Source organism: Odocoileus virginianus, chromosome 22 (assembly GCF_023699985.2).
Source record: "Odocoileus virginianus isolate 20LAN1187 ecotype Illinois chromosome 22, Ovbor_1.2, whole genome shotgun sequence".
Classification (NCBI taxonomy): domain Eukaryota; kingdom Metazoa; phylum Chordata; class Mammalia; order Artiodactyla; family Cervidae; genus Odocoileus; species Odocoileus virginianus.
The window spans coordinates 48,926,618-48,950,392 of NC_069695.1; the positions used below are offsets into that span (position 1 = coordinate 48,926,618).

The 23,775-nt window shown below is 40.1% G+C and overlaps 1 protein-coding gene across 1 annotated transcript in view; it reads left to right on the forward strand.

Moving 5' to 3' along the window:
* The window catches only part of DOK6 (docking protein 6), a 385,596-nt gene that overhangs the window by 278,844 nt on the left and 82,977 nt on the right, over positions 1-23,775 (forward strand). Inside the window, exon 6 of the mRNA XM_070452939.1 lies at positions 13,008-13,146. Within this exon, the coding sequence (XP_070309040.1) occupies positions 13,008-13,146 (139 nt within the window). The remainder of the gene's footprint in view (positions 1-13,007; positions 13,147-23,775) is intronic.

Here is a 23,775-nt window from a genome sequence, read left to right on the forward strand (position 1 = left end):
TCAACCCTGAAACCTGGGAAAAGAAGACCTCAAACACAATAAGTTAAAAAATAATAATGAAAAGGCAGAGACATATTATACAAAGGAAGGAACAAACTAGAAGCACAGAAGTCCAAATAAATGAAGAGGAAATAGGCAAACTACCTGAAAAAGAATTCAGAATAATGATAGTAAAGATTATCAAAAACCTTGAAAACAGAATGGAGAAAATGCAACAATCAATTAACAAAGACCTAGAAGAATTAAAGAATAAATATAGAGAGACAAACAACACAATGACAGAAAATAAAAATGCTCTAGAAGGAATCAATAGCAGAATATCTGAGACAGAAGAACGAATCAGTGAGCTGGAAGATAAAATGGTAGAAGTAACTTATGAAGAGCAGAATAATGTAAAAAGAATGAAAAGAGCTGAGGACAGTCTCAGAGACCTCTGGGACCATATCAAATGCACCAACATTCAAATTATAGGGTCCCAGAAGAAGAGAAAAAGAAAGGGTATGAGAAAATTTTTGAAGAGATTTTAGTTGAAAATTTCCCCAACATGGAAAAGGAAATAGTCAATCAAGTCCAAGAAGCACCAAGAGTCCCATACAGGATAAAACACAAGGAGAAGCAGACCAAGACACATACTAATCAAACTAACAAAGACCAAACACAAATAAAGAATATTAGAAGCAGCAAAGGAAAAGCAACAAGTAACATACAAGGGAAACCCCATACGTTTAACAGCTGATCTTTCAGCAGAAACTCCGCAGGCCAGAAGGGAATGGCAGGATATATGTAGAGCACTGAAAGGGGAGAATCTACAACCAAGAATACTGTACCCAGCAAGGATCTCATTCAAAATTGATGGAGAATAAAAAGCTTTTCAGACAAGCAAAAGTTAAGAGAATTCATTACCACCAAACCAGCTTTACAGCAAATGTAAAAGAGACTTATATAGTCAAGAAATACAAGAGAAGAAAAAGGATGTACAAAATCAACCCCAAGCAATTAAGAAAATGGCAATAGGAACATATATATCAGTAATTACTTTAAATATAAATGGATTAAATGCTCCAACCAAAAGACACAGACTGGCTGAATGGATACAAAAACAAGACCCATATACATGCTGTCTACAAGAAACCCATGTCAGACCTCACAACACACATAGACTGAAAGTGAGAGGATATATTTCATGCAAATGGGAAGCAAAAGAAAGCTGGAGTAGCAATCCTCATATCAGACAAAACAGACCTTAAAATAAAGAATATAACAGGAGATAAGGAAGGACAGTACATAATGATCAAGGGATCAATCCAAGAGGAAGACATAACAATTGTAAGTATCTATGCACCCAACATAGGAGCACCTCAACACATAAGTCAAACACTACCAGACTTAAAAGGAGAAATAGACAGTAACACAATAATAGAAGGAGACTTTAACACCCCACTCACACCAATAAGACAGAAAATTAATAATTAAGCACAAGTCTTAAATGATACATTAGATGAGATGGATCTCATTGATATCCTCAGGACGTTCCATCCAAATGCAGAAGAATGCACTTTCTTCTCAAGTGCACATGGAACATTCTCCAGGATAGACCACATCTTGGGTCACAAATCAGACCTCAGTAAATTTAAGAAAATTGAAATCATATCGAGCGTCTTCTCCAATCACAACGCTATGAGACTAGATATCAATTACAAGAAAAAAAATGTGAGAAACACAAAAACATGGAGATTAAACAACACATTTCTAAATAACCAACAGGTTACTGAAGAAATCAAAAGAGAAATTAAAAAATTTCTAGAAATAAATGACAATGAAAGCACAACTCAAAACCAATGGGATGCAGCAAAAGCAGTTCTAAGAGGAAGTTTATAGGAATACAATCCTACCTTAAGAAACAAGAAAAACATCAAATAGACAACCTAACTTTATACCTAAAACGACTGGAAAAAGAAGAAGAAAAACAACAACAACCAAAAAAAAAAACCAAAATTGGTAGAAGGAAAGAAATCATAAAAGTCCAAGCAGAAATAAAAAAGAAATAAAAAAACAATAGTAAAGATTAATAAAACTAAAAGCTGGTTCTTTGAGAAGATAAACAAAACTGACAAACCTTTAGCTGGCCTCATCAAGGAAAAAAGAGAAAAATCAAAAAATTAGAAATGAAAAAGGAGATGTTACAACAGACAGTGCAGAAATACAAAGGATTATAAGAGACTATATGATAATAAAATGGATAACCTGGAAGAAATGGACAGATTCTTAGAAAAGTTCAATCTTCCAAGACTGAACCAGGAAGAAATTGAAATTATGAACAACCCAATTACAAGCACTGAAATTGAAGCTGTGATGAAAAATCTCACAAAAAACAAAAGCCCAGGACAGATGGCTTCACAGGAGAATTCTATCAAACATTTAGTGAGGAGCTAATAGCTATCCTTCTAAAACTCTTCCAAAAAATTGCAGAGGAAGGAACACTTCCAAACTCATTCTACAAGGCCACCATCACCCTAATACCAAAACCAGACAAAAACAACACAAAAAGAAAGAAAGAAAGAAAAACTACAGGCCAATATCACTGATGAACATAGATGCAGCAATCCTCAACAAAATTTTAGCAAACAGAGTTCAGCAACACATCAAAAAGCTCATGCACCATGATCAAGTTGGGTTTATTCCAGGAATGCCTAGATTCTTCAATATATGCATATCAATGTGATACACCATATTAACAAATTGAAAGATAAAAACTATATGATAATCTCAATAGATGCAGAAAAAGCCTCTGATAAAATTCAGCACCTATTTATGATTAAAACTCTTCAAAAATGGACATAGAAGGAACCTATCTCAACATAGTAAAGGCCATATATGATAAACCTACAGCAAACATTTGGAGAAGGGAAGGGCAATCCAATCCATTATTCTTGCCTGGAGAATCCCACGGACAGAGGAGGCTGGTGAGTCACAGTCTATGGGGTCACAAAGAGTCAGATACAACTGAGCAACTAACGCTACAGCAAACATTATTCTCAATTGTGAAAAACTGAAAGCATTCCCCCTAAGATCAGAAACAAGACAAGGGTGTCCACTTTCACCACTATTATTCAACATAGTTCTGGAAGTCCTAGCTGTAGCAATCAGAGAAGAAAATGAAATAAAAGGAATCCAGATCAGAAAAGAAGAAGTAAAGCTCTCGCTATTTGCAGGTGATGCGATACTGTACATAGAAAACCATACAGATAGTATCAGAAAATTACTAGAGCTAATCAGTGAATTTAGCAAAGTTGCAGGACACAAATTTAATACACAGAAATCACTTGCATTTCTATATACTAACGATGAAAAATCAGAAAGAGAAATTAAGGAATCAATCCGATTCACCATTGCAACAAAAAGAATTAAATATCTAGGAATAAACTTACCTAAGGAGACAAAAAAACTGTACACAGAAAATTATAAGACACTGATTAAAGAAATCAAAGATGACATAGACAGATGGAGAGATATTCCATGTACCTGGGTAGGAAGAAAAAATATTGTGAAAATGACTGTACTACCAAATGCAGTCTACAGATTCAATGTGATCCCTATCAAATTACCAATGGCATTTTTCACAGAACTAGAACAAAAAATTTCACAATTCATATGGAAACACAAAAGACCCCAAATAGCCAAAGCAGTCTTGAGGAAGAAAAAAAGATCTGGAGGAATCAACCTGCCTGACTTCAGATTATACTACAAAGCTACAGTCATCAAGACAGTACTGGCACAAAAAGAAATATAGACCAATGGAACAAGATAGAAAGTTCAGAAATAAACCCATGCACCTATGGGTACCTTATTTTTGACAAAGGAGGCAAAAATATACAATGGGGCAAAGACAGCCTCTTCAATAAATGGTGCTGTGAAAACTGGACAGCTACGTGCAAAAGAATGAAATGAGAACACTTCCTAACACCATACACAAAGATAAACTCAAAATGGATTAAAGACCTAAATGTAAAATCAGAAACTATAAAACTCTTAGAGGAAAACATAGGCAGAACACTTGATGACATAAATCAAAGCAAGATCCTCTATGACCCATGTCCTAGGGTAATGGAAATTTAAAAAAAAGTAAACAAGTGGGACCTGATTAAACTTAAAAGTTTTGCACAGCAAAGGAAACTATAAGCAAGGTGAAAAGACAATCCTCAGGATGGGAGAAAATTAGAGCAAATGAAACAACTGACAAAGGATTAATTCCCAAAATATTCAAGCAGCTCATACAACTCAATGCCAGAAAAACAAACAACCCAATCAAAAAATAGGGGAAAGACCTAAACAGACATTTCTCCAAAGAAGACATACAGATGGCTAGGTGAAGTGTCGCTCAGTCATGTCTGACTCTTTGTGACCCCATGGACTGTAGCCTGCCAAGCTCCTTCATCCATGGGATTTTCCAGGCAAGAATACTGGAGTGGGTAGCCATTTCCTTCTCCAACAAACACATAAAAAGATGCTCAACACCGCTCATTATTAGAGAAATGCAAATCAAAGCTACAATGAGATACCACCTCACACTGGTCTGAATGGCCATGATCAGAAAGTCTAAAGACAATAAATGCTGGAGAGGGTGTGGAGAAAAGGGAGTGCTCTTGCACTGTTGGTGGGAATGTAAATTGATACAGTCACTATGGAGGACAGTGTGGAAATTCCTTAAAAAACTAGGAATAAAATCACCATATGACCAAGTAATCCTAGTCCTAGGCATATACCCTGAAGGAACCAAGATTGAAAAAGACACATGTATCCCATTGTTGGTTGCAGCACTATTTACAATAGCTGGAACATGGAAGCAACCTAGATGTTCATCAACAGAGGAATGGATAAAGAAGCAGCGGTACATATACACAATGGAATATTACTCAGCCATAAAATGGAGTGCATTTGAGTGTGTTCTGATGAGGTAGATGAACCTAGAACCTATTATACAGAGTGATGTGAGTCAGAAAGAGAAAGATAAATATTGTATTCTAATGCATACAAATGGAATCTAGAAAGATGGTACTGTAGAATTTATTTACAGGGCAGCAATAGAGAAACAGACATAGAAAATAGATTTATGGGCGTGGGGAGAGGGGAGGAGAGGGTGAGGTGTACGGAAAGAGTAACATGGAAGCTTACATCACCACATGTAAAATAGATAGCCAACAGGATTTGCTGTGTGGCTCAAGAAACTCAAACAAGGGCTCTGTATCAACCTAGAGGGTGGGATGGGGAGGAAGATGGGAGGGAGGTTCAGAAGGGAGGGGATATGTGTATACCTGTGGCTGACTCATGTTGAGGTTTGACAGAAAACAGCAAAATTCTGTAAAGCAATTATCCTTCAATAAAGAAATAAGTTAAAAAGAGGAAAAGAAAGGAAAAAAAATAAAGAGCTGATTTTGAGACCTAAGGAGAAGAGGAGGGCAGTGGCGCAATGATTACACAACACGGGCTTTTTCTAAGTGAGGCTGGCTCCATGGCACCGTCTTTGAGGGTGTTTCTCCCATTGAAGGGAACCTTGGACCCATGCATAGTAGGGTGCCTCCCTGGAGTTCAGTGTCCTGTGAATGCAGGCCTGCACAGTGAACTCCGGGTCTCTCTTTTTTTTAATTGGCATGTAATTGCTTTACAATGTTGTGTGTGTTTGCTGTGCAAGGAAGTGGCTCGGTCACTGTAAACATACATACTGTCCCTCCCACCCACTCCCATCCCACCTCTGGGTCACCACTCAGCACCAAGCTGAGCGTGCTGTGCCAGACAGCAGCTTCCCACTAGTCACCTGTTTCACACCTGGGGGTGCATATATGTCAGAGCTGCTCTCCAGTCCCTCCCACCCTCTTCTGACCCACACATCCGTTCTCTATGTCTATGTCTCTATTCTCACCCTGCAAATAGATTCACCTGCATTGTTTTTCTAGATTCCACATGTGTTGGTTGGAGAAGGAAATGGCAACCCACTCCAGTACCCTTGCCCAGAAAATCCCATGGACGGGGGAGCCCAGTAGGCTACAGTCCATGGGGTGGCAAAGAATCGGACATGACTGAGCGACTTCACTTTCATTATGTGATATTTGTTTTTCTGACTGACTCCACCCTGTATGGCAGACACCCATGTCTCTATAAATGACCCAGTCTCAATCCTTTTGTGGCTGAGGAATATCCCATTGTATATCTGTACCACAGCTTCTCTATCCATCTGTCAGCACCTTGAGGATGCCTCCACATCCTGACTATTGTAAATAGTGCTGCAGTAGAACACAGTGGAGACAAGACTGACACCACTCTTATGTCAAGGGGTTCTGGAATAGAGTGGTGAGGTGAGCGAAAGAAAGAGAGCGGGCCCTCTTAAATCCCTAGGGGGATGGAATTTGGAAAAGCCATTTAAGGAAAAGACTAGGATTTTTTTAAATTCTTGTTACATCAAAATATTAACAACCTACCACAAGCAGGGTAGTGTGGCCACATGGTCTAAGGTGCTGGGTTAAGTCTAGTCTCTTTAGGGGTGTTGGTTTGAATCCCAGTGCTGCCAGCTTGTCTATATCTTTAGGCTTCCCAGGTGGTGCTAGTGGTAAAGAACCTGCCTGCAATGCAGGAGACATAAGAGATGCAGTTTCGATCTCTGGGTCAAGAAGATCCCCTGGAGGAGACCATGGCAACCCACTCCAGTATTCTTGCCTGGAGAATCCCATGGACAGGGGAGCCTGGTGGGCACAGAGTCAGCCATGACTGAGCAACTAAGCCCATTCCTATTTACTTCTGAGGATTTTTATGAGGCCCCAGACTGTTCCTTAAACCTGAAAGTGACCTTAGAGTTTCTACTCTTTAACCTTTTATTTTATATAGGTATTAATTTTGTGCAACTACCTTGTTAAGTATAAAGAGAGGTAACATTTGTCATTGTTTACACATTCCAAAAGAATTCAAGTTTGCAGTCAGGACACACAGACATTGTCGCTATTGTCACTTATTCTTCATATCAGTGCAGTTGAGGAATGTGCATGTTACTGGTGGAGATTAGGATATTCAGATGTAACTAGCACCTCTGTTTTCAATTCCGTTCAGTTCAGTCGCTCAGTCGTGTCTGACTCTTTGTGACCCCATGGACTGCAGCACGCCAGGCTGCCCGGTCCATCACCAACTCCCAGAACTTGCTTAAACTCATGTTCATCAAGTCAGTGATGCCATCCAACCATCTCATCCTCTGTCGTCCCCTTCTCCTTCCCACCTTCAATCTTTCCCAGCATCAGGGTCTTTTCCAATGAGTCAGTTCTTCGCATCAGGTGGCCAAAGTATTGGAGCTTCGGATTCAGCATCAGTCCTTCCAATGAATATTCAGGACTGATTTCCTTTAGGATGGACTGGTTGGATGTCCTTGCAGTCCAAGGGACTCTCAAGAGTCTTCTTCAACACCACAGTTCAAAAGCATCAATTCTTCAGCACTCAGCTTTCTTTATAGTCCAAGTTTCCCATCCAGACATGACTACTAGTAAAACCATAGCTTTGACTAGATGGACCTTTGTCAGCAAAGTAACATCTCTGCTTTTTAATATCCTGTCTAAGTTGGCATAGCTTTTCTTCCAAGGAGCAAGCATCTTTTAATATCATGGTTGCAGTCACCATTTGCAGTGATTTTGGAGCCCAAAAGAATAAAGTCTCTAACTGTTTTCATTGTTTCCCCATCTATTTGCCATGAAGTGATGGGACCAGAAGCCATGATCTTAGTTTTCTGAATGTTGAGCTTTAAGTCAACTTTTTCACTCCTTTCACTTTCATCAAGAGGCTCTTTAGTTCTTCTTCACTTTCTGCCATAAGGGTAGTGTCATCTGCCTATCTGAGGTTATTAATATTTCTCCCGGCAATCTTGATTCCAGCTTGTGCTTCATCCAGCCTGGCATTTTGCATGATGTACTCTGCATATAAGTAAAATAAGCAGGGTGACAATACAGCCTTGATGTACTCCTTTCCCAATTTGGAACCAGTCTGTTCCAGTTCTAACTGTTGTTTCTTTATCTACATACAGATTTCTCAGGAGGCAGATAAGGTGGTCTGGTATTCCCATCTCTTGAAGAATTTTCCAGTTTGTTGTCATCCACACAGTCAAAGGTATTGGTGTAGTCAATAAAGCAGAAGTAGATGTTTTTCTGGAACTCTTCTTGCTTTTTTGATGATTAAATGGATGTTGGCAGGTTGATCTCTGGTTCCTCTGCCTTTTCTAAATCCAGCTTGAACATCTGGAAATTCACAGTTCATGTATGGTTGAAACCTGGCTTGGAGAATTTTGAGTGTTACTTTGCTAGCGTGTGAGATGAGTGCAATTGTGCAGTAGTTTGAATATTCTTTGGCATTGCCCTTCTTTGGGATTGGAATGAAAATGGACCTTTTCCAGTCCTGTGGCCACTGCTGAGTTTTCCAAACTTGCTGGCATATTGAATGCAGCACTTTCACAGCATTATATTTTAAGGTTTGAAATAGCTCAACTGGAATTCCATCACCTCCACTAGATTTGTTCATAGTGATGCTTCCTAAGGCCCACTTGACTTCGCATTCCAGGATGTCTGGCTCTAGTTGAATGATCAGACCATCCTGGTTATCTGTGTCATGACAATCTTTTTTGTCTAGTTCTTCTATGTATTCTTGCCACCTCTTTTTAATATCTTCTGTCTCTGTTAGGTCCATACCATTTCTGTCCCTTATTGTATGCATATTTGTTAGAAATGTTCCCTTGGTGTTTCTGATTTTCTTGACAAGATCTCTAGTCTTTCCCATTGTATTGTTTTCCTCTATTTCTTTGCATTGATCACTGAGGAAGGCTTTCTTATCTCTCCTTGCTATTCTTTGGAACTCTGCATTCAAATGGGTATATCTTTCCTTTTCTCCTTTGCCTTTCACTTCTCTTTTTTTCTCAACTATTTGTAAGGCCTCCTCAGACAACCATTTTGCCTGTTTGCATTTCTTTTTCTTAGGGATGGTCTTGATCACTGTCTCCTGTACAGTGTCATGGACCTCTGTCCATAGTTCTTCAGGCACTCTGTCTATCAGATCTAATCCCTTGAATCTATCTGTCACTTCCACTGTATAATCGTAAGTAATTTGATTAGGTCTTACCTGAATGGTCTAGTGGTTTTCTCTACTTTCTTCAATTGAAGTCTGAATTTTGCAATAGGGAATTCATGATCTGAGCCACAGTCAGTTTCCAGTCTTGTTTTTGCTGACCGTATAGAGCTTCTCCATCTTTGTCTGCAAAGAATATAATCAGTCTGATTCCAGCATTGACCATCTGGTGATGTCCATGTGTAGAGTCTTCTCTTGTGTTGTTGGAAGAGGGTGTTTGCTATGACCAGTGTGTTCTCTTGGCAAAACTCTGTTAGCCTTTCCCCCTGCTTCATTCTGTACCCCAAGGTCGAATTTGCCTGTTAACTGCAGTTATCTCTTGACTTACTGCTTTTGCATTTCAGTCCCGTATAATGAAAAAGACATCTTTTTTGGGTGTTAGTTCTAGAAGATCCTAAAGGTCTTCATAGAACCGTTCAACTTCAGCTTCTTCAGCATTGCTGGTTGGGGCATAGGCTTGGATTACCGTGATATTGAATGGTTTGCCTTGGAAATGAACAGAGGTCATTCTGTCGTTTTTGAGGTTGCATCCAAGTACTGCATTTTGAACTCTTTTGTTGACTATGTGGGCTACTCCTCTATCTTAGTTCTTCCCAAATTATGGAAAGTGTTCTTTTATGCTCTTTGTCCATTTTGTCATACTTCTTCCTTTCTTTCAAGTCCACATGTCACAGTCTTAAACTGCGCAAATATCACTCCTAATTTTTCCTCTTATGGGTTCCAAGTATCATCCCCCACTCCCTTGAATGACATGGTGACCTATGGAAAGAGTCCTATAGGCCAGTATTTTTCAAACTATAATGTGTGTCCAAAGCATATTGTCACAATGCAGGTTCTGATTGGCTTGTTTTTATCAAGCTTCGTGAGCTACTTGTATATTTTAGAGGTTAATTTTTTGTCCATTGCTTCATTTGCAGATATTTTCTCCCATTCTGAAGGCTATCATCTTGTTTATGATTTCCTTTGCTGTGCAAAAAGCTTTTAAGTTTAATTAGGTCCTATTTGTTTATTTTTGTTTTTTTTTTCATTATTCTAGGAATTGGGTCATAAGAGATCTTTCTGTAGCTTATGTCAAAGAGTGTTTTTCTTGTGTTTTCCTCTAAGAGGTTTATAGTGTCCGGTCTTACATTTACATCTTTAAACCATTTTGAGTTTATTTGTGTGTATAATGTTAGATACTGTTCTAATTTCAGTCTTTATATACAACTGTCCAGATTTCCCAGCACCTCTTATTAAAGAGGCTCTCTTTTCTCCATTGTATCTTCTTGCATCCTTTGTCATGGCAATTTTATTCCAACTTTAAAAAAAATAATAAAAACGTCAAAATGCAGGTTCCACTTCAGCACTCTGGACAGATCCCAGTGTTGCTGGTCGGGGGACCACGTTGAGGATCAAGGCATTGGTCATCACAGTGATTTCATCTCTCATCTTGTCCTCTCTGGCACTGGCTTGCTACCACAAAACTTTTTAGACATATAAGAAAAAAATATCTGTTGCTTACCACTCCCAAGAGTACATGTTTTAAATAATAACTAGGAAAAACCTAAACTGTTTATTCCAACACTGCTGACAGAAGTCATAAATCTGAGTCAATTGTACTAAAGAAGTGTAATTTCAGCTTGGCTTTGGGCACCTATGTTGAGAAAACAGAATCTTTTACCCAAAAGTTCTCTGTTTTTTTTTTAAGCCAGTGTGTTCTAATTCCTGGTTTCTTGACCAATGGATGAAATTTTTATTTCAGAAGTTGGGGGGAAAAAATACAATCCCTTCTGTATGCCTTCAGACACCCCTGCTAGGCATAGTTAAGTCTCAGGAAGTGGTGAAGGGTTAGACCTGTGCATCTCAGTGACTGGGTCTAAAATAACAATTTGTATCTTCATTATCTGATTTCCAAAGGCTAATAAGCAGTGTTTTTCCAGCGACAATGAACAAAACTCAACCTCAGATGAGGTGGGCTCACCGCTCATCAGTGGTTTGCCTGCTCTTCCTGTTGGAGTTCCTTACTCCTCAGAATCAACAAGGAAAGCTCATTTGTTTCACTTTGTGAAAACTCTTCATTTTCCCCTCAGACTTTCCATTTCACGCTGTGTGAGTTTTATTAAGATCTCTTTCACAGAAGCTAAGTGCTGGCTCTACGGGGCCCTAAGGGCTGGCGGTTGCAGCCTCTGTAATTTCTAAAGCCTCTTGAGACATTTCTTTTCTACTGAAATTCCTCGGAGAATCACAGAGAAGAATCTAAAATCTTTTTGGTGCTGGAAGATGGCGGTTGGCCTCATGAGTATTTCATGCAAATCTTTTGGTGTTACAGCCCGAAAACAACAACATGGCCATCCTGTTAATATCCAGTCTGTGAATGGGAACATCAGATTGATCCTCAGTGCCTCTTTCTGAAGGCCGCCAACTATTTTTAAAAGCTGGTTTAAAATATTAATTAATTTTTTTACTTTAGAATTAGTCTTTATTAATAAAATATTTCCATAATCTTGCTGCCTGAGGAACTGTCAGTGGTTTTATTCCAAGAAAAAATTGTTTTAAAGGTGCGTGAGTGCTAAGACGTTTCAGTCATGTCCTACTCTATGCAACACAAGCGACTAGAGCCCAGCAGGCTGCTCTCTCCATGTGATTTCCCAGCCAAGAATACTGGAGTGGGTTGCCACTTCCTCCTCCGGGGATCTTCCTGACCCAGGGATCAAACTCGTGTCTCTGAAGTCTCCTGCATTGGCAAGTGGGTTCTTTACCACTAGCACCACCTAGGAGACCCCATTTTAAAAAGTAATTATAGTTAAATAATAGAAAAGGAATTTGTATTCTGATTTTTTTCCTCTTGAATTTACACTGTAAGAATTTTAGGGAGTTCCCTGGTGGCCAGGTGGTTGGGATTCTGTGCTTTCACTGCTGTGGTCCAGGTTGAATCTCTGGTTAGGGAACTGAGATCTCACAAGCCACATGGCATGGCCGAAAGAAGAAATAGAGTTTCAATGTTATTACATGCTTTCATAAATGACATGATGATAGCTTTGTAATAGTCCATCAGATAAAAAATATTATATTTAAACCAATAGATTCTCTGTGGTGGACATTGAGATTAGTTTCATATTTTCTCTATGATGAAAATAATAATAACCAACATTTTTGAGCACTTAATACATGCTAAATGACACTAAAAATATTGTATCATCTCTTAACTGTCATAATGATCTTATGACATGTGTATTATAATTTTTTCCTGCTGGAGATGTTGAAAGGAGGGTTAGCTTGCTCAAGGTCACACTGCTGGTAAGTGGCTGAGCGAAGGTTCAAACAAATATTCTCATATCCATGTTGAGTCTCCTCTCTGCCATGTTGTCTCTTAGTATATACTGAGATTTACGTAAGGATTCTTCAGTTTGAATAAAAGCTTCAACCTATGTATGCAGATCCTTAAAGTCTGCTCCTTGGTTTCTGCTGCAATGAGTACAAAATTGCTGATTTTCATTCTTAACATTTCAAGAGCTATCAAGTCATAGGAGATAGTGCTATGATATCAATGTGAAGGTTCTTAAAGCAACAATTTGTTTTTATTCTTTAAATATTGGTAAGACGTGCACTGTCATAACTGAAATTGCTTTTATACTGCTGTGAACACTTCATCTTTAAAATTACAAATGTGCGTGGATATTCACCCTGAGTTTCATGCACCATTTATAGGAGCATTGGTTGGTTAGCTTGCTGGCTGGATGGTTGGTTGGTTGGTTTGGTCCAGGATGAAATCTGCTTCACTCATGCCTGTGTGGGTCAAGGCGGAGGGGATTACAGGGCGAGGAGAACTGTTACGCACTTGAGCACATGAAGACCCATCTCTTTCCCTGTCTCTGTTCTCACAGAATGTGTGACACAGGAGAAGGACTGTTCACTTTTCAAACAAGGGAAGGAGAAATGATCTATCAGAAGGTCCATTCTGCGACACTGGCCATAGCTGAGCAGCATGAGAGATTAATGCTAGAAATGGAGCAGAAGGCCCGGGTAAGGCCCCTTCCTTGGTAACCTAACAGCTTGGAAATGAATGTCACTGACCTCCCATGCGCATCGTGTATATGTGGGTCCATTCAGGACAGCGCCCCAGTGTCCACCCCCACCCCGGCCCTGAGAGCCTGTCCCAATTACCGAACCTCATCTCTCGAATATCCTATTCAGTGTATGACAAAGCAGCTGTTTGTGGCCGCTGCAGGGAGTCATGCACTTTGTGTATGTACCTGTGACCTGTTGCCATGGTTACCTGAAGAGGGATGGCGTGCTCGGAGAGTGAGACAGGGAGCGGCGCCCTTTGCATATCTCCACACGTAGCCAGACAATCAGAGATGCGAGTGTGGACATACAATAACGAGAAAAACAAGTTTCTACCAGAAAGCATGCCATTTTTCTTTCTGTCTTTGTATTTATTTTAGATTCTCTGAAACTCCTAGCTCTTTCTGTCCATGTTTCAGAGCCAATACTAAAATGTTTGTTATACTGTTTACCAGGTGTCTATTATCCTGTCCTGGAACTATACTGTAGTTTCAAGGTCAAGCTTAGAAATAATTTCATAAAGAATCTGAAATAGCAAATTTTACAAGTATCTGAAAAACAGTATAAGCTTTACTACTAACTTCTTTGAAAAGCAAACAAAAGAATTGTTATTGGTCATTGATCATCAAAAGAGATCAATTTTGTCTTTCTGCGGAATTTATAGGGGTACATTAGAACCCATCTATGAGAGGACAAAAGTGGAGTTTTGAGAAATAGGTGGGTCACTACCCAGAAAAATACTCATAATTCTATTCCATTAAAAGACTATAGGGCTTTCTATCTAGTATTATTTTATTTGGACTTTAAAAAATCTCAAATACATAATAACTTGAAATGTAAAATTATCTTTTAAATGTAAGAAGACAAAGTGGTTTAAGGAATGATTTTACATTATTCTTAATACATTTGAAATTTTGTCAATACTACATACACATTTTGTCTCTCTATCCAAGGTATGGTTTAAAGAGCCTTCCTAATATCTAAGGGTGGCAAATGCAAGTCAGGCTTCCATTTGGCCTTCAGTGGGAGGTGAACGAGTAGCTGGAACATAAAGAGGATTATTAATATGAGACTATGGGATTAATTGATGAAGCACCATCAGGACGTTCGTAGGATTTAGTCTTGAGAAAGATTTGGGTTAAATTTAAGTTATTTTAACAGTTATCTAATTAACATGATTTTTCTAATGGCTTAAATTGGAAGAAAAAAATGTAACTACCAAATTTCAAATTATTTGAGAAACTTACACAGTCATTATCAGACCATATTTACAATCTGCTGGTGTTCATTTTGAGTTAAAATGAACAACTGTGATGTCATTTGCTATTAGTCAGCAGGCATAGTTCTTCTTTACTTCTAGTTGTTCTGAGCAGGCAAAATGCTTATAAGTGGAGGGGCTTAGACAGTATTTTCATGAAGGAGAATCCAGGAGCTCTTTCAGGCAATCGTAATTGTCTGCGGTAAGGGCAGCCCTCAGTGTTCTGGCTTCCCATTCTGGTTCTACTCATGGGCTGTGTAATCTTGAGCAGCTCATTTAACCTCTAAATATTTCATTTTCCTCTGTCTGTAAAATGGGGACATAATCGTTCTACTTATTTGGTTGTAATGAGGTATCTGTGCATTAATACATGTGAAGTGCTGAGAACAGACCTAGCACACAGGAGGTACCGTGAAAGGTTCGATATGATGGTGATGATGTGCAGTAATTTTAAGATCTGCAATGATGGTGAAGACATGATATTTTTATTCCCAGCTGTAGCTAAGTAATATGTTTGTCCCTTTCAAGTACACCTGACAAGCCTGTGCCAAAAGAATTGCAACACCAAATTTGATTCACCTTTGCCATTGATGCGGTTGTATTTTGTCTTATCCTATGCCACTGAGAAGCAAGTCCAGGGAAGAGGAAGGAGGCTATTGCTGTAATGGGGATGGTGCAGATGGTCCACTGACGGAGATCTCAGGCAGGGGAAGCCAGGATCGGGGTACACTGTAGATCTGGGTGCTCGGAGATGGAAGGGGAAGGGGAGAGATATTAAAACAGCAGGCTCGGGACTTCTTTGGTCATCCAGTGGCTTAAAGCAGGTGAAAAAGTGTAACTACCAACTTTCAAATTACTTGAGAACGCAGGGGAAATTATTAAAACCACATATTTAAACAATGGCACCTCTTGAATTTGTTTCCATTTCACAGAGGTCATAAATTAGATAAAACACTCCAAGTTCTTCTAATTCTGTTGTCAAAAACAAAGGTGCTCCACTTTGCGTGTACAACATTTTCAAGGAAAGTTTTCATTGTTTCGGTGATAACAGCCATTCATCAGAACACATCTCAACAGTGCTTGTGTGGCTCTGCCCGTGGAGGGTGAGTATAGGCTGACCTCATCATCAACAAGACCTCAAAGGCCCTGAAATAATTTAATTTTGTATTTCAATGGATCTGTTACATACACACACACACACTACTACACACACAAACACAAATAATATAAAAGAAATTTCTTGTTTAAATTTGCTTTGTATATTCTTAAGCTTTACAAGTGCTATGAAATGTCCACAGGGAAGGAGCTGATGAGAAGATATAAATGGAATTTTTAAAACACAGGTTTTTCCTGATAGCTTATCAAAAATAAGGAAAGGAAGAGGGATTGTCGTTAGTCTATTTCAAGCTTCGTAACAATGTCAGTGATTTAAAAGCAAAGACCCCCCCATAGCAAACATTATGGTTTGTCCTTTAAAAACATAGTGTCTGGAATGCTCCTGTTCTCAGTCATTCTTGCTTCCTGATCACCTGAGAAACCCTGGGCACAATTTAAGGACAAACAGCATCAGTTATTGAAATACGAGCAAGATAGCAAACCACGTGTGATGCCTAAAAAACACCACTGGCAGGACTTAAAGGTGCTGCTGTCCAAAACTGTTACTTCTGTGGTCTTCCTAAGCTCCAGTGGATGGAGAAAAACAGCGAGAGTCTCACATAGAATGTCCTTCCTAGAAAACAAATAGTTTCCTTTCACTAAGATCTATCATTTTACTTGCTCTTGTTACCAGAAATAAAAGCAAGGTAAAGTCACACATATAACAAACTAGAAAGTTTTACTGTTCCCCAAACAGTAAGCCTTTTGAACAGTAAGCATTTAAAGACAAATGATCTTATTTCCCTTTTATAATGTAAGATGTAAAGAGATTTCTGGTGAGGGGGCAGCAGTGTCTGCCTCTCCAGCCGCCCCATTAGCACGTAGTAGGCCTGCCTTGGAGGAGGACAGTGGAGAGGGGAGAACGAAGCTGGTTTCATGTACAGCTGACTTAGACTGTGACTCAAAGTTAGTGTATTTGCCCTTCCAGATTTATACATGATCACAGATCTTACCCAAGTATTGACTGCTACCAGCCTATGAAATAGTTCTTGTCAAATAGCTGTATGACCAAGGAAATGCTATTCCATGGCATGAATTCCAAGTTGGGTATCTTTTTCACAGTTTAATGTCTCTCAAGTCAGATGAGCGTTAACAGTTTAATTAGCAGCACTGTTCTTTCCTAGTGCTCCATAAAATCATGTGTCTTTCTAATGATGGCATCCTAGAGTGTATAAAATACCATAATACTTGTCATAAGTATTCTGAAGACTCTAAACTATTATTCCCAACTGTCACTAAATTCTATCTTTCAATTTCTTTCAAGTCCCTGCTTAATAAGGCGAGGAGTACCATGTGCCCATTTATGAATTTTGAAGAAATAAGCAAGCTTCCAGAATGGGACCTATCCTGGGCAGTTTGGCTTTCTTTTGAATGACAGCATTCTTCATACCCTCATTTTACGTGAATCTCTATCAGCTATGGGGGGAAAAAAACTAGTTCTCCCATACTGAAAAGATAAAGAATTTGGAAGCAAAATAACCTTATGAGCTATAGACAGGAAAATGTTAACATTTTTTGCAATCTCTTTTCTAGGTTTCATAGAAGGTTATGAAATTCTATAAATTGTTTAAATGAGTGATTTATGATGGCAAATGGTATGTTACAACCAAAATATAGGAATATCTGCTTATGCATTCCTTCTTCAAAGTTCTATTCTTGACCCTCTTGCTCAGTATTATCAATTATTAACCAGCAGACAAGAGTCTTCATTATTACTGACAATGACCGGTTCCCTGCTGGGAAATGCCATTTGCATTTTTGTGAAATTTTCTTTTACTGATTGGCCGACACTGATTAAACTAACACAAGCTCAGTTAGAACAAATTATTATAGTTGATAACTAACATGGGCCCATGTTCCTGATGTTTCAGAACACTAAAGGAAAATTAGTTTCTAAACAAAAACAAAGAAAATACTAATTTCTATCTGCAATAAGTACACAAATGAGATGGAAATGACAGGAAGGCAGTATATAATTTTTCTAATACATCGTGCTGAGACATAGCATGATGGTCAAAATTTTATTTAGATTGTGTGTTTTTTTTCTCTTTGGAAGTTGCTGTGACTCTAGATGTCACTTCAAAAAATGTATTATATATCATATATATGTATATAACATATAATCAACTTGATTACAATTCATAAGGTATAAGGAAAATTAATGTCTAACGTTTAAAAGTTCAACTGTGTTTAAAAGACACAATTTTGTTTCTTTTATTTATATTGCTAGAATAGACCAATAGTAGGGAAATCTACAAAAATCATTCTTTTTTCATTTCTTTAAACTATAGTAGTCTTATTCAGAGGCATACAGTCTGTTCTTGGCAATTACAAGAGTGTCGTCATTTCGTAACTGAGTCGTGTCCAACTCTTTTCGACCCTGGGGACTGTAGCCCGCCAGGCTCCTGTCTGTGGGATTCTCCAGGCAAGAATACTGGAGTGGTTTGCCATTTCCTTCTCCAGATCTTTACAATCCAGGGATCGAACCCAAGTCTCCTGCTTGGCAGGCAGATTCTTTACCACTGAGCTACCAGGAAAGCCCCAATTACAAGAGTAATTTCCTTAAGAGAGAGAGGAAAAAAACACAGATTTCAAAAGTCAGTCAAAATGATTCAGCATACAAACATGTATGACATATATGCATACAACCCAAAGAATCAGACTGACTCCTCTTTGCAACAATGCTGTAAAATGGGTGTGGGGGAGTAGGCCAGTAGGGGCAGTCTAAAATCTAAGAAATTTTTGTAAGAATTGCATGAGAAGATCATTAAGGCTACACTTAAAGAATGTGAGCATAGTTGTCAATCCCTGGACGCACACACGCTATTCGGAAGCCGCACAGCATGCTGGGTAACCAGGGAGACTCCAGGGAAAGATCAGCAGAGCTGTGTGACCTCCTGCAAGTCACTTACCTTCCTCTCCTTAAAAGAAGGAAGAAGGCGCAAGAACACCCACTTCAGAGGGTTAGACTGCCTCCTGGTCCTTAGTAAAAGCTCAATAATTATGAGGTAATTCATAACATGGCAAAAGGAAAACCTTTCATTTTAAATGGGTAAAATTTTATAACCACCACTAAAGTTTATCCCAGAATTCACTATATGCATACACTGGAAATTAATTACGTACATGTATTACAGCCTCTGTATACCTCAAAATCAAATGACAGCAAAACTTTTATTTAAAACACCTATGAAATTTAATGTTTAATTAATCTTTTAATTTAATGTATTCATCATATTCCTTAGATTCAAAGGGTAGCTCTGTAAATGTATCTGCTTACAGATGATAGATAGATAAAGAATATATATTCTTAAAAGCATTACTGGGACTTCCCTGGTGGGCCTGTGATTAAGACTGTGAGATCCCACTGCAGGAGTGCGGATCCCATCCCTGGTTGGGGAACTAAGATCTCATGTGCTGCATGGCATGGCCTAAAAATAAACAGATAAAATAAAACAACAACAACAAAATGCCATTAAAAAAAAAGGAGGCAAAAGATGCAAGCTGATAAACATTAAAAAAAAACTTTACTGAGTACAGGTTAGAGTGGCATTCAAAGTATTTATGTAGATGTTTGTAATAATTTCTGATGTTAAAGTCCAGCTTTTCTTCACACTCTGTGGAAGTATTTTGGTCAATACATTTTAAAATATGTAATAATGACATCTGTTTTGTTTCAAGTTAATGAAAATACTATCCCACAAAGTCCAATTTTAAACGTCACCTAACAGCTTCCAATACGTGACTATATAAACTGCATTTTATTTGTGAGTCTGCTACAAACTCAGCAAGGTACCTTCTATTTTTTTTCCCAGTTATGTTGAATAAAATGGAAGATTAAGAGTGAGTGTCCCCTATTGAGAATTAAGTCTGTGAGAAACCAATCATCCATAAACCTTCTAACTTCAGAGGACTGTCTGAACAAATCCAAACAGTGCCAAGCTTGGCTGGTGTTCGGTCTCCTGGGCTTCGATTACTGTGCAGCTTTCGAGTTTCATAAGCTGTTTTCCAAGAACAAATAAAACTGTTCTTGAGGGAGTGCGCCTGTGTTGAGCTTTTCCTTAGGAATCAGCGTGTTTTTTTCTTACGCTGACATGCATGTCCCACGTCACATGAACACTCTGCCCCACCGCCTGGATTTCTGCCCTGGGTCTCAGCTACACGGTTTCCCCACCCATTCCTCTTGTCTCAGACAAACCAGGGGCTGGCTGGCACATCTGCCCATATGAAGCACGTTTTAATTCTCTTCGTCATACAGAGAAGCTGTGCCTTTTTGAAGACCGGTTTTCTCGGGGTGCATGCCCAGTAGTGGGATTGCTGGGTCATTACAGTAGCTTTATGCCTAGTATTTTAAGGATCCTCCAGAGTGGCTGTATCAGTGTACATTCCTACCAACCGTGCAAGATGGTTTTACCTTTATCTCCACATCCTTTCCAGCATTTACCGTTTGTCATCTTTTGATGATGACCATTTTCATGGGTGTGAGGTCATACCTCATTGTAGTTTTGATTTGCAGTGCTCGAATAATGAGCGATGTTGAACATCTTTTTTATGTGTGCTGGCCATCTGTATGTCTTTGTTGGAGAAATGTCTGTTTAGGTCTTACACCCATTTTTGATTGGGTTGTATATTTCTGCTAAGCTGCATGTCTATGGACTTATAAATACAGGAGGGGAAGGAGAGGGTGGGATGAGTTTTTTTGCTTCTGTTGAGCTCTTAGATCGGTGGTCTTTACTGAGCACTTTGGACATAAGTGTGCTTTTCATACTAAAAGCATCATCTTGTAAGATATTTACAACAACATGGAAAGCACATTAAATGTGTCTTATCTTTAATTTAGAGATAAGGAAAAATTGAATCTTGGGAAAAAAAAGTTTACGTACCTTGCCTGAAGTCAAATGGCTAGGCAACTGTGGTGTTGATCTTTGATAATAAGTTGCAGACCACAAAGCCAGTAGACTTAGCTCTGAGCCTCTGCCACACAAATTGTGGTCTTTTATTTTTGAACATAGGAGAGAGGTGCTCACGTTCCGCATCAGTCCAGTGGAATTGACCCAACTGGTATAATTCTCATTTTACCTGCCTTTTGAATAGGAAGTTTCTAATCAATTATTTTACAACGAACTGTGGTAAAGAGGGAAGGACGTCATGGGCTCCGAGTCCCAGAGGCATCGCCCACTGGCTGTGACACCATGAACAAGTCCCATGACCCCCCAGAGCCCCATTTCCCTTGTCTGTAAAAGTCAGATGGCACATTTGTTGATAATTTATGTGGATATTAAAGGAGATAACCTATGAAACCAGTTTGCATAGGTCAAGGCACATAGAGAATGACTCCTAACTGCTCATCTGTAAGTGATAACTTTCTTCTCTCCCAGTCATAGAGATTTGTGTCTCAAGTGCTAATATGATTTTTAAAATTCTAGGCAATAATTAGGGAGAGGCAGCACAAAAGGAAAATTGATATTTAACAGTTTTTTTTTAATACACATGAATTTTATATAGGTGAACACAAATTAGCATTAAGTTTTATCACAAGGGCTGGCGCGGTCCCAGAACAGTGAAGGGAAATTGCAGAAGGCAGTGGTGTAAGCTGGATAATATTGTTAGTAAAATGGGAAGAGGTGCTGGGAGCGTGTGCGTTCACAAAAATCACATCAGTGGTCAGGCCCTTCCTGCTGCTTCTTGGCAGCAAAACTCCTCTCAAAATACAAGGCTATGTTGTCATTCATGTGGGAGGAAACTCACCTTCCCAGGAGAGATCAGTGTGTGAACAGGATAAAGAGCAGTGGACTCAGAAGTCAGGAGGACTGTTTTCTGTTGGGGGTTCTGCACTCAGGATTTTACCTCGAGCAAATCCCTGAATTTTCCTGGACTTGGATTTTCCATCTGTAAGATGAAAATGGTTGGACTTTCTAGGAGTCAAACCTCGATTTAATGGCCTGTGGACACAGTGAGCCAGGGCTTCCTCAGCCCACGGCAGTCTCAGAACAAGGGAGGCAAGAAACTGCCCCCAGGGTCTTAAAGGGTGTGCCCGAAACGGTGTCACAGTACCGGCCCTCATCAGCCAGAGCAGTCACCAGCCAGCCGGGTGTGAAAGGCTGGAACCTAGAGCCCTGCTTCTGAAGGCAGGCTCTCCAATAATTTGCAGTGGTCTTCAGTCCTCCAAGGCCTTTCTGGAACCCAGACGTTCTGGCTTCTCCCTAACAGCCCAGGTGGTGCTAGTGGTAAAGAACCTGCCTATCAATGCCAGAGACTTAAGTGGCAGGGGTTCAATCCCTTGGTCGGGAAGATCCCCTGGAGAAGTGCATGGCAACCCACTCCAGTATTCTTGCCTGGAGAATTCCATGGATGGAAGAGCCCGGCGGGTCACAGTCCATGGGATTGCAGAGTCGGATATGACTGAAGCCCTTGAAAGTGAAAGCGTTAGTCGCTCATTTGTGTCCGACTCTTTGGGACCCATGGACTGTAGCCCACCAGGCTCCTCCGTCCATGGATTCTCCAGGCAAGAATATTGGAGTGGGTTGCCATTCCCTTCTCCAGGGGATCTTCCTGACCCAGGGATCAAACGCGGGGCTCCCGCATCACAAGCAGATTCTTTACCATTTGAGCCACCAGGGAAGCCCATGGGGTCCCAAAGAGTCGGACACGACTTAAGCGACTTAGCAGGGCACGTATACCCACTGTCTACCAACCATGGGGTGTCAGTGTGTTAGTATACCCATTTCATAGTAAAAAAGAAAAATTTTGAAATAGAGAAAATTTTGAAAAGTTGGCTCCAGTGTTGCTATGTTTGGAGCCATCCTTTAAGAAAAGAAAAAGACCTTCAAGAGAGTTAGACTCTCAGATACACCATGTAGGGCACTTCTGTGGCAAGACACAGCGGTTCTAGAAATGCCTCACTACTGAAAAGTGAAATCGAACAAATACGTTCAAGTCCTATGGCTTCACCTTTAGTTAAAACTTAAAAGCCTCCTAGTTTTATGTGGCTTTAAGGGCCTATCATTAACTTATCATATCAGGGACTCTGGACAGCACCTTCTTGAAGAGCAGCGACTTGGGATGCAGACATACAAGCCCCAGGGGGAAGGGTCCCCCACCAGCGAGCAAATGGGACTCCAAGGCCAGATTTGACCAAGGTGACCTTTATGGCTCCCAGTTTTGCCAGGAGTCAGTCACTAAATAAAGAAGACATATGTTATTAATTAGTGTTATTAATTAGAGGATCACCCATTGTCAGAAAGTGCACATTGGCTCAGATTACATCAGAGAAATATGCACCAAGGTCAAACAAAACCATTTCTGGGACTTCTAAAGAAAATACTGTGAATCAATGAAAATGAATTTCTTCTGGAAAATGCAATGTAAAGTATCATTCTCTTTGAACTAATCATGTGTCCGAACATCACCTGATAGGATGTTGTGTGGATCTCTGTAGCTAACCTGAAGTTTCTCTCTCAAATGAGAAAAGATACCACCCCTTTGAGGAGGGCAGGGCAACCCACTCCGGTATTCTTGCCTGGAGAATCCCATGGACAGAGGAACCTGGCAGACTACAGTCCACGGGGTCACAAAGACTCAGACATGACTGAAGTGCCTGAGCGCCAGGCACGCATGACCCTTTTATCACAGAACTTCTGAGGGAAAGCACTGTTTTCTGTCGAAGGAGTGAGGAATGAGGTCCGTTTGAGGGAGGAGCCATCTGGCGAGGCTGGGGGGTGGGTGTCAGGAACATAAGATGCTGAGGGTCGGGCCCCTCAGCATGGCTGTCCTCTTGCCCTCTGTCTGTCCCCTGCCTGGCCAGTGTCTGCTTCCCCTGCAACCTGCTCGCATAACTGACCTGCCTAAGCACTTGCCCCAGGCCCCATGCTGAGTCACTTCAGTTTTGTCCCACCCTCTGCGACCCTATGGAGGGTGGAAATTCACCAGGAAAGAATACTGGAGTGGGTCACCACGCCCTGCAGGGGATCTTCCCGACCCAGGGATGGAACCTGAGTCTCCTACCTTGGCAGATGGGTTCTTTACCACTAGAGTCAGCTGGGATGCCCACCCCAGCCCCCTGGTGCTTACTCTAATCAAACGGGTGCTGAGGAGCCTCTGGCGCCTCTGCTGGTTGCCCTGGTAACTAACGCGCCCTCCTGACGTCCATCCCGCTGTAACTGGCCATCTCCGCC